General features: G+C 38.1%; 1 protein-coding gene across 2 annotated transcripts; it reads left to right on the top strand.

The window, feature by feature from the left end:
• Nucleotides 1-576: 576 nt before the first annotated feature.
• On the top strand, nucleotides 577-5,545 carry GPR85 (G protein-coupled receptor 85). 2 transcript variants are annotated; one of them, XM_055314861.1, is made up of 2 exons: nucleotides 577-798; nucleotides 2,262-5,545. In XM_055314861.1, exon 2 carries the CDS (start codon nucleotides 2,432-2,434, stop codon nucleotides 3,542-3,544), a length of 1,113 nt encoding a protein of 370 aa, XP_055170836.1. In that variant the 5' UTR covers nucleotides 577-798; nucleotides 2,262-2,431; the 3' UTR covers nucleotides 3,545-5,545. The 2 variants fall into 2 exon arrangements, with proteins under 2 accessions (XP_055170836.1, XP_055170837.1); XM_055314862.1 differs by lacking the exon at nucleotides 577-798 and adding an exon at nucleotides 1,060-1,113.
• Nucleotides 5,546-15,471: the final 9,926 nt, after the last annotated feature.

Below are 15,471 nucleotides of genomic sequence, written 5' to 3'. Positions count from 1 at the left end.
AGCTGCCTAACAAAGACAGGGCTGCCCTAACCTGCTTTCTCCCTCCTTCCCCATTGACAAAGATTTTTTTTTATTGACTGCGCTTTTTAAAACTATATATTTAATTTCTTTCTCTGTCTTTTATTTATTTATTTCTTTATTATTATTATTTTTTATTTTTTTGAACTATATAAACCCCCCCCCCCCCCACTCCCAGCTAACCTGCAAATGCAAAGGTCAGCTGGGGAAATCGCTCAAGAGGAAATCTAAAAGAAGCTTCCAAGGCGCCGGACCACCCTAGACGAGGACGGAAGGAGATGCTCGGGGAAGGCGAAGAGGGGGGGCGAGCGCCCCCGACCCCGGGGCCCCTCCGGGCGCGGCCCTAAGGGAGCGAGGAGGGGCCTGAGGTCCTGAGCCTGCCGCTGCAAGCCCCCGCTTCTAACGTGCGCAGGCAAAAGTTCAGAAGCAGCCGCAAGGGGACAAAAGCCTAACTGAGCCGGTTCGACAGGACGGGACGTGCAATCAACGCAGTCAGCTCCGGACACGCGCCGAGGCTCCCGCCGGCCCCGCCGAGGCTGAAGCGGGTCCCGCCGCCGCCGCCGCCGCCGCCGCCGCCGCCGCCGCCGCGGCCCCTGCGTTACTGGGGGAGACGGTGCCGCTGCGACAGGGGAGGACGCGGCGGGAGCTCAAGGAGGCTCCAGCGCGCAGGCGCCGCCGAGCCCTGCCTGGATGCTCAGTCAAGGCACTAAGGCAAAAAAAAACCCCAGCAATTTATAGAAAGAAGCAGCTCTAGTCTGTCGGGATATCCAGCACCAACAGGTAGGAGGATATACTCTCGGTTAAGTTTGGGGGGGGAGGGGGCGCACAGGGTTGATGAAACTGCAGGTTCCTTCCCCGGCACCGAGCCCTCCCTGAGGTTTTTTTTTTTTTTTTGGTGGCCTTTTTTTTTTTTTTTTTTTTGCACAATAAAACTGCATAATGGAAGTGCATTCAGACAATGCATCTTCGGTAGGGCTTCTTGAGAGCTCCATTTCTGCAAAGCGTTGCAAGACTGAGGCATAGCAGGCTGCTGCGAATCGCCGGGAACTGTTCCCCCTTGCAGCACAGAAGCAATCTCTCTCTCCCCATCTTCGCGTATGTAATGCATGGCTCTCTCTCCCCTCCCCCTCCTCCGCCCCACATTATAAATCCAGGGGTGGCGGATTTCAGGTTTCGTAATGTTGCATGATGTGATCGGTATTTACCCGGGGATGTACCGGTGGGGAAATTAAAATCATCGAACGCAGTTTTGCATGGGCTTCCTCCATCAGCATATTCCGGGCTAGTGAGAAGTGGCAGAGGAAACATGCTTCCTGGGAATAACAGAGGAAGCCGATTTTCCTGGTGTGGCTCTCGGGCACCCAAGAGACAGTGTGCATTTTGTTTTAAAACGAAGCCACTTGCGATTTGCAACAACGATGATCAGTGTAAATAGGAAAGGCTTAATTGCCCAAGAAATACAGGTTCATGTTAGATTCATTTGAATCCAGGCAGCCAAGGTTTACAAATGGAAGTGCATTCATTATTCCTCTGGGTGTGTTTCCCTGGCCAATATTTACATTAACCATTTTTTTTTAATAATCATGTGGGTTTAAAAGAGAAAAGATTCACCAAAGAATGGGGGGGGGCGCGGGCGGGGGAGGGGGGGGAGGGCAAGACAAAAGATTAAATCACATCAAATCCTGGATAACTTCCTATTCATTGCGAAGTCTAATGTTGAAATTATGCTTTAAGATGAATCAACAAATACTCCTCTTATGATATGCAGCATGAATAGTGGCACTTGAGTTAAAAGACATATTTTGCAAGGGCTCTTTGGATCCATAGCAGCAGCAGCAGCAAAGCTGCCTGTAAAACACTGACAAATACTAACAGAACTCCAATAAATGTGGGTAGTCATCTCTGTCTCCTATTAGCAATCTTGTAGATTCCATTGTAACATTAGTGATTAATTCCTGGACCGGCATATTTTATGAGTGTGGAACATTTTATTCCTTCTGTCCTAAAGGTACCCAAACAAATTTATGTTCTCCAGAATAGGGATCTTTTTTTCAATTCATCTAGTTCAGAAAACTAAACCAGCCAATTTTTTGAAATCTCACACAAAAAGACTTAACTAAAGCAAATAATATTATTGAAAATTAGAACTTTATTTGCTTCCCCACAAATGAACAGCTTTATGTTAGCACTGCCTGACATCATTACTTGTTAACTCAAGAACTGATAGCTCATTTTTTTTCCAGATATTCTGATGGCAAATCAAATGGAAGAAAAGAGGAAGCATGACTGCAGATCGCATCAATTCTCTTTGTGGATTACATTTTCAGTAAAATGTATGGATCTATCTTTTCCTTGTTCTTATATCTAGATCATGAGACTTGACTGAGGCTGTATCTTTATCCTCCATCCATCTATGGCGAACTATAGCCATGCAGCTGACAACATTTTGCAAAATCTTTCTCCTCTAACAGCCTTTCTGAAACTGACTTCCTTGGGTTTCATAATAGGAGTCAGCGTGGTGGGCAACCTTCTGATCTCCATTTTGCTAGTGAAAGATAAGACCTTGCATAGAGCACCTTACTACTTCCTGTTGGATCTTTGCTGTTCAGATATCCTCAGATCTGCAATTTGTTTCCCATTTGTATTCAACTCTGTCAAAAATGGCTCTACCTGGACTTATGGGACTCTGACTTGCAAAGTGATTGCCTTTCTGGGGGTTTTGTCCTGTTTCCACACTGCTTTCATGCTCTTCTGCATCAGCGTCACCAGATACTTAGCTATCGCCCATCACCGCTTCTATACAAAGAGGCTGACCTTTTGGACGTGTCTGGCTGTCATCTGCATGGTGTGGACTCTGTCTGTGGCCATGGCATTCCCCCCAGTTTTAGATGTGGGCACTTACTCATTCATTAGGGAGGAAGATCAATGTACCTTCCAACACCGCTCCTTCAGGGCTAATGATTCCTTAGGATTTATGCTGCTCCTTGCTCTCATCCTCCTAGCCACACAGCTTGTCTACCTCAAGCTGATATTTTTTGTCCACGACCGAAGGAAAATGAAGCCAGTCCAGTTTGTAGCAGCAGTCAGCCAGAACTGGACTTTTCATGGCCCTGGAGCCAGTGGCCAGGCAGCCGCCAATTGGCTCGCAGGATTTGGAAGGGGTCCCACACCACCCACCTTGCTGGGCATCAGGCAAAATGCAAACACCACGGGCAGAAGAAGGCTCTTGGTCCTAGATGAGTTCAAAATGGAGAAAAGAATCAGCAGAATGTTCTATATAATGACTTTTCTCTTCCTAACCTTGTGGGGCCCATACCTGGTGGCCTGTTATTGGAGAGTTTTTGCAAGAGGGCCTGTAGTACCAGGGGGATTTCTAACAGCCGCTGTCTGGATGAGTTTTGCCCAAGCAGGAATCAATCCTTTTGTCTGCATTTTCTCCAACAGGGAGCTGAGGCGCTGTTTCAGCACAACCCTCCTTTACTGCAGAAAATCCAGGTTACCAAGGGAACCTTACTGTGTTATATGAAGGAGCATCTGGAAATCTTTAGCCTTGTGAAACACTAACCTTCTCTGCTAAGCAATCGTGGCCTGTAGCCATATCTTGAGAAGAAAATCAAGAATGGGATCAGCGGTTATAAGGATTTGGGCAACATTCTGCAGTCTTTGCAATAGTTCACCTATAATCCTATTTTAAATCTCAGAGTGATCCTGCTGACTGCCGGCGAAGGTTTGTAATTAAGAAAGGACTTGAACCACTGCCCTAAGTTTCTTTATGTGGTTGAAAACTAGATAATGAAAGTAGCAGGTGCTAAGTATCAGTGCTAAATGCTGTGTATATCACTACTTATGAAAAAAAAAAACCATCAAAAAAACAATTAGCATTGGACATCTTAATAAATTAAGTTGACATGAGGTAAATGTGTTGATAAAAACTAATTTTAGAAGTTTGAAGACTTTAAAACATTTCATACTATTATTGTTTTGCAAAGACTAAAATATTTGGGGACTTAAAGTACTGTAATCCACTAAAGACGTGCCATGAATTATTGGATTATCACACTTTTAAAAATTCGCCTTGTAAGTTTTGGGGAGCATTCCAAAGCAGTATATTGGTTCCAATTAGGGTTTACTCTCTCTCTTTTTTTTTTGTATTAATACATTACTATTTCTAAATACCACTTTCCTTACCTACTAGTGAAATTGCTAGCATTGAACTGTATTATGTGGTTTTTGTTGATTTGGTATAAAGTTTTTCCAATTCATTTATATTTTACAAATGCTAGATATTGGTCTGGGAGGCAACATTAATGGTACCAACTGGTCATAATTGAGCAGTTCTAATAATGCAGAATAAACACATGTTGCCTTAAAGGGTTATCTAGTATCTTTCATCTTATTTAGCATTGGAGCAAATAGTCAAGGGAAATCGAATTAGTAACTGGTCATGGTCATGCATCTGGAAGTGCATGGACGATCATTTAATATTCTTTTTCCTTTTTCCTCACATGATTTGAAAATTAAGGTGCACATCACCGGGATAATGAGATTTTCATCTGAGGTGTGCTACCCATCCTAGTGTGTTCTAAGAAGCAGGCAGTTGATATGTTTATATTTTAAATCAGCTGTCAAAGGGAGACCACAGCCTTAGTATGACATCCTGCACAATTTGTGAAGCATTTATTCTACCGAAGGCACAGTCTTGTTTATACTTTCTGCACATTCAGTGTATTGGTCGTTTAAATTATTTCAGTTTTAACTTGTGAAAGCTTATAATATGATTTCTGGTATTTTAGAAATACATTAGAGTCTGTGAGTCTCATTCTTTAAGATACAGATGTGTGAATTTCAATATAAAGTTGCATTTGCCAAAATTTACCCGTGTAGCCTGTTACTTTTCTTGGAATAAATTTTACATTTTTGGCAATTAACAATTTCTTTTGACCTGGGAGGCAAGCACAAACTAGGAAGACTAGCCTTACTGTGGTTTTACTTTCTGAGTTTTGTAGCTACTATATTTTGGAACTGGACATGCACGAATGATAGGGAGATTAAAGCTGATAAACTGACAAATAATACTATCTACAAAAGCATTATTTGGTAGCTTATCATAATTATCCATTTATTCTTACAAGCCAGTAATGTTTAGAGATTTATACCTACTTAGTTGATTGGTTCGGAATTTTAATATTAATATCACATTTTATTTTGGAGCATAGCAGAAATTTTGGGTTCTAACTATATAACGTCTAAGAGAAATGATTAATAACATTATGAAGAACCAGAAAAGTTATTGTCTTTGTTTTTCATTGTTTCCATTTGTTTTTTGTTTTTGTTCTGTTTTGTTTGGTTTGGTACTTGAAAAATAAGATTAGGAATCTAATGGAACAGAATTCTTTATTGCTACAGTACTTCTGTAAAGAGAATATCAATATAAATATAAATAAGGAAAAATAAATCACTGGAATGTGTCAATGATATATGCAACTATTCAGTTTTGCTCATATAAGGACAGCTCAAGCCATGATTTAGTGAGCACTGTGTTTGACCTCATTTTACTTTATACCAAAGTTGATTGGATCTGAGACAAAGTTTAATGTACAATAGGAGTTGAATCTAGCAATAAAGGCCCTTTGTTGGTACTAAAATCATTATCCAAAATGCAATAATGGAAATGTTATCAAAAGATATTCTGATAACATTATGTTTCCAACTCAAAAAAATTTATAAGAGAGGCATAATTACAATGATTATAGAGAACTTTGCTTAGAGGTTCAGATATCACCAGCAATCAGTGAAACATTCAGCAATTGTTTTGCAGCCAGGGAGATCAGGTATGATCAATGTCTACAACATAGACAAGAAAGCTGAGGCATAAAGGTGGAGAATTGAGTCAAGAGCAGGAGCCAGGTGAGATTGCCTGACTCCACCTAGCTATTTGGAATAACAGATTCTAACAGCTTTGGTAAGTGATCAGTGAGTAATGCAGAACTGTAGTGACTTTTATTTAAGCCTATTTTCAACTAACTTGGCATTTCAGGTCAAGAGGCAAGCAGTGGGTGAGATACATCTCCAGTTAATCGATGCCATTTGTAAGTCAATAAGTAATGGTAGCAATCATATAAAAGTCTGCTTCCGTGTCTTAATGACCCAATCACATTATCTATTTTGGCACCCATTCCAAAATTCAGTATTTAAAAATGGTAACTAATTCAACTTGAAAGTGTTACTAATTTTCAACCCCTGAAAATATCCCCACTGGTGAGTCCAACATCCCTGTGAGAAAGACCCATTACCAATAATAATGTGTCCCTCCTGGACTAATTACATCTGAGCTGAACAGTCTTTAAATTGTTTTCCTTAATAGTGGTGATATGTTTGCATGGATGTGTCTATACTACCTCATCTGGTTCCTTTGGTGCACAGTGGATTTCTCTGTGAGATGCCTGGCTGGACGTAGGCATTCAGTCTGTCACTGTGGAATCCTATGCAGATATTAACTGAGGCCAAAGGAGGTGAGTAACTTGCCTGGTTTCCCACAGAGGCCCCATATAAATAACCTAAAATTAACCATAGTAATTAGGAAAAAAAAATATGTGTAAGACAACCTACTGACTGAATCACCTTCTTCAAGTATTAGCTGGTTGGATTTCAGCACCAGCATTTTTTAGAGGATAGCTGATTTGTTATTGCTAACACGTGGATATAGCCACTTGTCCATTTACCTCTACTTTCATGACTGCTACCTGAATGTTTATTTATTTATTCATTAAACAAATATATATTGGGTGCCAGGTTTCGTGCTGGGTGCAGAGTGGAAAACAAGACAGAGCAGTCTCTCATGAAGATTTCTTAGTCTGGTGGGAACGACAATTAAATATGTAGTAGCAACGAGTTACAAGTGTTTGGATAGTAAGCATTTCTAAGATGGACTTGGTATTAATGGCCATAAATGGACTGTTCTCCATTTTTCCTTCGGTGCCTTCCCTCATCTTTTCCCAGTACTCCTCGGCATCTTTTATATATCATATTGCCTCAATTCAGAAGGAACATGCTGTTCTGCTCGCACTTCATTTAGATGAATCACCATGTTACATTTGGGAACCCGGGTTCCCATGTTGTGAATGCTATACACAAAATAACAGTGAAATCTGAGTGTTAAAGTGACCCCCCCCATGTCCTCAATGTCCACTTCCACATGAGAGATAATTCAGTTCCTTCCAGAAACATGGAGGTGTCTTTCCTTACATACACACACCTTATAAGGTAGCATGAGAATGCCTGGGTAAAGTGTCATCAAAGAAGGCACTAAGAAGCCAGCTCCTCGGTCTCTCCCATGGTGCTCAGGCAAAGATGGGAGGGAATAATCTGTAGAACAGGGTACATATCTTTTATTGCTAAAGCACGCCACTGCAAGGTTGACAATGCCCCTTGTTGTAGATACTGTGAAACTCCCCAACCCCATAATCTGAAAAGTTTGGCCTCCAAAATGTATTTCTATTGCGAATAGGATTAAACATCTTTACAGTTATAGAGACATATTTCTTTTCAGCTGAGCCATGTAATAATAGTGAGTTGTGTTGCAACGGGGGTTACTGTAGGACGGTTTGTAAACAACCAAAACTTCACTTCTGTGTATTCACCATTAGATAAGTTTACTTTGTTCCATTTTTTAAGATTTTACTCCACATTGTTATCCAAACAAAAACCAGTTTATATTAATTAATTCCATATTAAAAAGAAAAGAAAGAAAATAAGATGATAAATGTCAATGTTTCAAATACTGGTTAAACACATTAATTAAAGTAGATGGTTGCCAGAATTGTGGGTTATTTACAATTTCAAAACCTTGTGAGTTTGTTTTCCTATGTAAAAATACATCATTTTCATGTTTGTTAATATTCTCTTCTAAATGTTTTGAATGGAAATTGAAGGGTCTACTAGGATACTTGTTTATTGCTGACTTTCTTTTTATTGTTGGTCTCAAATCTGCGCATGCTAGTATTCTGTGACTTCCCCAATTCCCTCAGAGACTCTTTTTTACACCATATTAAAATGATAGAATTGCTTCATTTTTAGGCATATGCTCATAATTAGTCTAAACAGTGGTTAAAATGAAGATATCAGTTGTAGATGACCAGATTACTTTTTGCCATTAGTCAAACAAATAAGTTAAAGTGTTATTGAGAACTTGAACAACAGAGGAAAGATTTTTTTTTTTTTTGCCAACTGTTTGCCTTATACTGCAACATAACGAGTTCTAAAAAATATATTAAGACCAAGAGGCTTTAACTTTATAAAAGGATTATATAAATAAGACCTGGTTTTTAAAATGGAGATGGAGCTTTTATATCATTTTTTGCCAAAGGGGTGATGTCCATTAGTTGCTCAAACCCTTAGGATTAAAAGGCTTTTAAAGCTGGTTTTCCTCCCACTAGATCAGACAGTTATACAAGGGCTGGAGTCCTATAAAAGCTCTAGAAGAAAGCAAAGAGAATGTGTTTACCTCTGAGTGATTGTAGAAAAAGCCCTCAAGGAGCCACAGGTGGTTTGGGGTTTGGAATTATTCACGCTTGACATTCACAACCAGCCCCTCATTCCTTCTGGTGCCACTGGACGACATCATCCTCGAAGTGACACAGGTTTTCAAGCTTGGCTTCGAGGCAGAGGGCAGTCCCTCTTTTTTCCCTCTGTGTGTTTGGAAAACAATAGATTCTTGACACAAATATCAAAACATATTGTAATGCTCCTCTTGCTTTATGGGGTTTTGGATAATAAAATAACGTTTAACGTATATGGGTATTCAAGATCATGGGATGAGGAAGTAAGTTATTATAATACTTGGAAAAAGTTATAATAAGATTAAAAAACCTTAAAGCTGAATTGACGGTCAAGCTTCAACTAGCTAAAAGTTAATCGTTTCTTTTCACAACTTTAAGAAAGCAAAAATCTGACTAGATGAAGGGTTTGTGTACTTCTCATTCATGGGCGGGAGTGGTGGCAGATTGAATCGAGAGAATTCATTTTCTCCAGAGTAAAGAGGAATTTGGGTAATTTTTAGTAAGCATTTTCGTTAGACATAATTCAACAATCGTTTATTGTATGCCTATTGCATGTATGATCTTGGGCAAGTTACTTAACTTTTCTAGGCTTCATCAAGCAAAAGGAGATGATAGTACAAACTTCCTGGGGTTATTGTGAAGCCCTTAGGAGAGAGTCTGGCATGTTAAATAAATTTTACTTTTTACTGGCTCTCTCATAGTTCACCATCTAGCAGCAGAGATACAAACAAATTATGAGACAATGTGATAAGTGCTGTGAGAGATTAGCGTTAAAGAAACACCGACAAGCAATTAACTCTGTGAAGATGGCAGAAGGAAGGTGAGACAGAAAAGGTGGCAATTGAACTCAGTCTTGAAGGATCATTTTAATTTCATCCACCTGACAAAGTTGGCAAAGCCATTTCAGACAGAGGAAATAATAAGACGAGCAAAAGTCAAAGAGAATCTAAAGCTCCTGATGTGTTCCACATAGGAATTCACGCATTAGAGAAGTTTCATGTTGTGTGGCTGGAGCTCAGGACTCTGCAAGGGGAGGGCCAATGTGGTGCAGAGGTTAAAAAGCACAAGACTTGAAAGTTTAAGTCCTTTTTCTGCCCTTTACTAGCTTTATGATTTTGAACAAGTTCATTAGACACTTTGAGTCTCAATTTGTTTATCTGCCGTGGCAGGGGTGAGGGTGGTAAGTAGTAGCAACTATCACTTTATAAGAATTGCTTAAAGATTAAAAGAGGTGGTATAATAAAGTATATAAAACAGGGGTGCGTCTGACTCAATCGGTGGAGAGTGAGACTCGATCTCAGAGTTGTGAGTTCAAGCCTCCCATTGGGTATAGAGATTACTTAAGAATAAAATCTTTAAAACAATGGCTAAAATAATATTAACCATTATTAAGTACTTATTAGGTGCCAAAGTTTGTTCTAAACGCTTTTCATATATTAACTCATTTGGTTATCACAATGGGTAGATGCTATTATTATCTGTACTTTACAAACAAAGAAACTGAAGCCCAGAGAAGTTGAGCAACTTACATAGATTAATAATAAGCAAACACGGACGCAAAGCACTTAGCGTGGTACCCAGGCCTGAGCGAGCATTCAGTAAAGGTTTGGCTATTGTTGCTGCTGCTGCTGCTGCTGCTGCTGTTGATTTTCACACAATAACTGGGAAAGTTAGAGATTGACCAACGGGAGCTGAAGTGACGTGGACACAGAGCTGCAGCCTCAGGCTGTAGTTTTACCTTGCCCTTCTCCCCACTTACCCACCAAGAATTTAAAGGCAGCCAAGAACAGCAGTCGCCTGCTTTCAGAGAAGGTCATATTATTGCAAAAATAGGAAAATCCATCTAATCTTTCAAACGACTCTTTAGAAGGTCATTGCTCAAATTGCGTCACTCAAATTTTCAAAGTGGGCTACACAATTCATGCTGCGTGGAGAATTTCTCCTAGATCTGGTTCATATTCTTCAGTCCTAAATCGGTTTTATCCCAGTCTACGTAAGGGGAGGTTTTCTAGTGGACAACTGGGCTGAGCAAGAGCCTTTCGTGGAGGCTTCCTGTCAAATCTCCCTTTAAAGATCCGCCTTTCAGGATCACCGTTCGCAGCCATTTTCCAACTATGGACATATATTTCCCTACTCTGCAATCCTTCCAGAGGCTTCTGTAGCCTCTGCATTCATAACTCTACAATGGCAGGAGTTCCTCATAAATCCTGTTTGCCTGGCATTCATGCATCCACATGGTCCTCACACTTCTCTAACTACAGACTCGTACTCAGTGGTTTACACACCTGACCATCCTTCACTGCATTCTTTTAAAGCTGTTGCTTTGCCCATTTGACCCCCTCCCCCTCTCCCACATTCATCCCAATTTAGCTCTAGTCTTTTTATCCGACCTCTTTCTTTACCAGTAATTGTACCAAAGTGATTTCATCTACTAAAGCGACAGCTGCTGTCATCCCCCCACTCCAGTTTGGTGGTGTTTGCAGTCTCAGTAAACACAGTTTTTATTTAATTATCCTGTGTAGCATGAAAAAAAAAGGTGCCAGCCTGGGTGTCAGGAGCCAAGCTGCTGACCAGCTACAGGCTGCTGTCAATTCACTTGACCTCTTAGTTCCCTCAACTGTATAATGAAGGGGTTGATCTCTAAAATTTCTCCAGCTTGGAAAAATCTATGGTTTGTCCATCTGGGTCGCTGATGCCCTAAGGACATTAATGACATGGTTATTTCTAACAAACATAGCTTCCCCACGGCTGACACTGGTCCACTGAGAGCCACTTCCTGTGTATAATATTTCAGCTAACTAGGATCTTACCTAAGCAGTGTGGACCCAACCTGATCCCAGCTTGTTGACATCAACACTAGAGAATATCTATAGCATATTAAAGTACTTTTTCACTGGGCTCTTGCTTTATTCGTGTGCTAACTTCGTAATAGCACTTTTAATTTTAATAAGACATACTTGATGCTCCACTTCCATTTCAAATGATCAAATTATAGATATTTGTGCCCTATTATTCCTTTTTATGTTCTATTCTCAATTATAAATAATTCATGGATTTTTTTTTTAGAGGGCACCGAATTTATTTCAAGTTCCTGTAGCAAATATATGAAACATAAAATTTTGGAAGATATTTTAGTATCTCCACAGTTGGCAATTATAGAATGATCCATCTTTGAATAGGTATTTAAGAAGCACCTACTGTGTACAAGGAGTTGTACTGGGTGCTTAATAAATCTTGTTATTGAATCTGGTTTGGCTGAGGTTTTAAAGACTTGCAAAATGAACACAAATCTAGTTTTCTTTTTAGAGTTGTTTTTGTTATGCCTTATGAGCATGAAGACATTGGTTTTTAAATTCCACCCAGTACAAAAGTGTTTTCCTATTATTGTTAATCACACCCTATGCTTAGATTTAAATGGCTATAATTAATGGTGCATTTTTTATTTACAATTTCTGATTTGCAGCAATAAAACTAGTTACCATAAAACACCCTTTTAAAATATATTTTGAGTCTGGTGGCTTGTTGACTTTTAAGAGCATGAACTAGAAAAAATAATATCCTTAATATGGTAGTAAATTTTTAGCTACTGATAAAGAGTTTGGTAGGTGATGTGGGGAAAATATTCATGCATCCTAGAATTTACAATTCAAGGAAACAAATGTTCCTGTGTCTACGTGGCCCTGATACACTCACAGTGCATTGGGAATTCTGTACAATTATTGCATCAGTGCTTTTAGATATGATGCCACTCAGTTCCCTGATGCAGAAAGAACCTGTGTTCTTCTCAGTGGTGTTATTATTTGTTATGCCTGGAAGGTCTTGAGCATTTTCTACAGTGCCAGAGCTCTAGTGCTTTGTATTTTCATCATGGGCATGAGATAATGTCATTTTCAAGAAGAAAAAATGAGAGAGAAAGACATTTTCTTGTATACTGAGTTTTGCTGAAAATTATTTGCTTTCTGTTGTAATTTTAAGACAAACTTAAATTGTATGCACATGATAAAGCATCTTCATAATATTCAACTAAGAACTATTCTATTTTCAGCCAACTAAAACTATACTTTTATTGATAATAATGATCAAATATAGAGTGTTCATTATAATGTAGAGAGAAGAAATATAAAGGAAATCACAGACTTAACTTCCTCCTTAGATGTTTCTGTAGGCAGAAAACAACTAAATACATTTCTTCATTAGTAGCAGAAACCAAGATGTAGCAGGACACATGTATGTAATGACCAAAGGGAAGCCACATAAAGAAATGAGAGGGAATGGTAAGGTGGTTTCCGTGATGGAAACAAGTGATACCAGAAAGAAATTTAATTAGTAGGAAGGTTTTAAAAGTTTGAATGTAATAGGAAGAAAGAATGGGGCTAATATTTTAAGTGGTCTAGAAATTGGCCCCACTGTTTAAGAGCCTGCAGTGTCTCTCTATTGTGTACATAAGATCAAATTCAAAGATCTTTATTAAGACCTTTCATGATACAGCAATGTTCTCACCTATCCATATTTTTCTCATTCTTTTCCATTTTTCCATTCCTTATCAATGCCACATAAATACACACAGACACCTCTCCCAATATACAGGCACATACTTCCACTGCAGGATATCCAAGTCAATCCATAGGTCCACTGAAGTTTCACCTTTGATCACTCTGACCCATATTAATTTCTCAATTCTCTGCATATCTCAATTATATTTAATCTCTGTGTGGTTTTACTTGAGATAACAGTGTTCTCTGACCGCTTCAGATTTCTCTAGTAAGATTGTAAGCTCATGCGCTTTGTGATCTACCTATTTTCTACCCCTACAAAGAATCCTATATTACTAATATGCAAAAATAAAATGCTTGAAAAGTAGAAATATTATTTACATAAAAATAGAAGAGCAAAAATATTAATTTTAGAAATTTTTTTATTAGAAATCTCTTTGCCCTGGTCCAAGTTGAAATGTTAATTCAAATGTTATTTCCAAAATAGGAAGAGAGAGAGAGAGAGAATCTATAATCAAAATCTAGATCATCTTGCCCTTTCCTTTGTAAATGAATAATATACTACTAATCTTTTAAAAGTCAATGAACTTTAAAGTTGTCTTCAGTGGTGATGAATTTTGATCTATTCACACTTTCTTACTTGTCTTCCTTGTGATCAGTTTCACACAATTGGCCATATGACCAGAAAGGCTATGTAATGTTTTATTTGTATAGCTTCACAATTTTAATATAAACATGCTAAGCAATATTGAGCCTATGTCTGCACATATTTTTAAAGATTTTATTTATTTGAGAGAAAGCATGGGTGCGTATGCACAGGAGTTGGGGGTGTTGCACAGAGGGAGAGGAACAGGGAGAAGCAGACTCCCTGCTAAGTAGGTAGCCTTACACAGGGGAGGGGGTGTTCCATCCCAGGACCCTGGGATCTTGATCCAAGCCAAAGGCAGACACTTAACCAACTGAGCCACCCAGGTGTCCCTATATCTGCAAATTTTTGAAGACATTTTTGTTTTGGAATATTCTTCACATGACAATATTTACAGTGGAGCATATTGTATTAATCAAGGATATCTCTTAATCTATGCTTCAGTAAGGACTTAAATTAGAATCTGATAGATAACTCATCACAACTTTAAAAACATCATTTGGAAATTAGTTAAAGTGTAGTGAAATTTTTTTAAAAAAATACACTAATGCATTTTACATCACTCAGAATAGGATCAAAAACAAGTTAGGTTTATCAAGTACAAATAAATATTGTTTTAACATTGGTACACTTCCTCAATAATTAAAATAAATTTGTAAAATATCCTAGAGTAACCTAATTTTTATCAGATGATTCAAATGCAGTGATTATAAATCTTTCTGAAATACCACTAAGAATATAACCCCATAATTTTATTTCTATTTTTTATGTGCTAAGAATGTTAACCTCCTAATAGCAACTGAATGTTTAATGTATATTCAAGTATACTTTAGGATAATTTTGTTTCATTTCAAATGTATAACAGGCTCTTAACAATAACAGAAATGTTGTTGAATGTGGTGTATGAGGGCACCTATTTTGTTAAATTATTGCTATCATGATCATAGTTATTTTAAGTCAAAATAAATGAGGACAATTTATGTGTCAGTTGGACATGGGAGTAAGAGAGCCTTTAAATATCATTAGTTTCTCAGAGAAATTAATGCTCTGGGTATTTATCAATGATAAATAAAACTGAATGACAAAATTTTGGTTTACAATTATTTAGGAAAAAGAAAAGTTGGGCATATGCCTACATAACCCATTTCTACAGGTCATACTTAAAAAAGAAACTGAAACCTTTAGTTTAAAAGTCCTTTTGAGAGTTAAATAACTCTAAAAATCAGAGACAAATAATTATAACCCCTTATTTTACTAACTCAGAATGACTTAAAGTTATGTCTTTCTCTTTTCAGCTAACCAAATGTGGCTTGTAGTTTATTTCTTAAGAAGGGATCATAAAAAAGAACGTTTTAATTATATAAGTCAGTTTTCAAGAGAACTCATTCATTTACTCATTCATTAACAAATACTTATGCACCACCTACTATGTTCCACATATTCAGAACAAAGATATAATAGTGAATAAAACACAGTATCTGTTTCATATAGACCACTTTTAATAAATATGTACTTTTTATACATGTTTTGCTAATCTGGAAAATTGATCATCTCAACTCCAGAAAGAATTTTACCCACTTAAAAAATATTGCCATAACTAATGTTTTCACCCTTACTTTTAAATGTTAATGATTAAAGAAAATGAAATCATCCCACAGATTCATACCTGAAGCAGCTTATTTCCCAAATCAGGAAAGCAAATGCTCCCATCCTACTAGAAAGCATTGAATTCTAGGTACCTTAACTTCAGCAAAAG

Source organism: Nyctereutes procyonoides, unplaced genomic scaffold (assembly GCF_905146905.1).
Source record: "Nyctereutes procyonoides isolate TBG_1078 unplaced genomic scaffold, NYPRO_anot_genome, whole genome shotgun sequence".
Classification (NCBI taxonomy): Eukaryota; Metazoa; Chordata; class Mammalia; order Carnivora; family Canidae; genus Nyctereutes; species Nyctereutes procyonoides.
The sequence above is the reverse complement of the archived record's forward strand: the minus strand, read 5'-3'. Positions and strand labels throughout refer to the sequence as shown.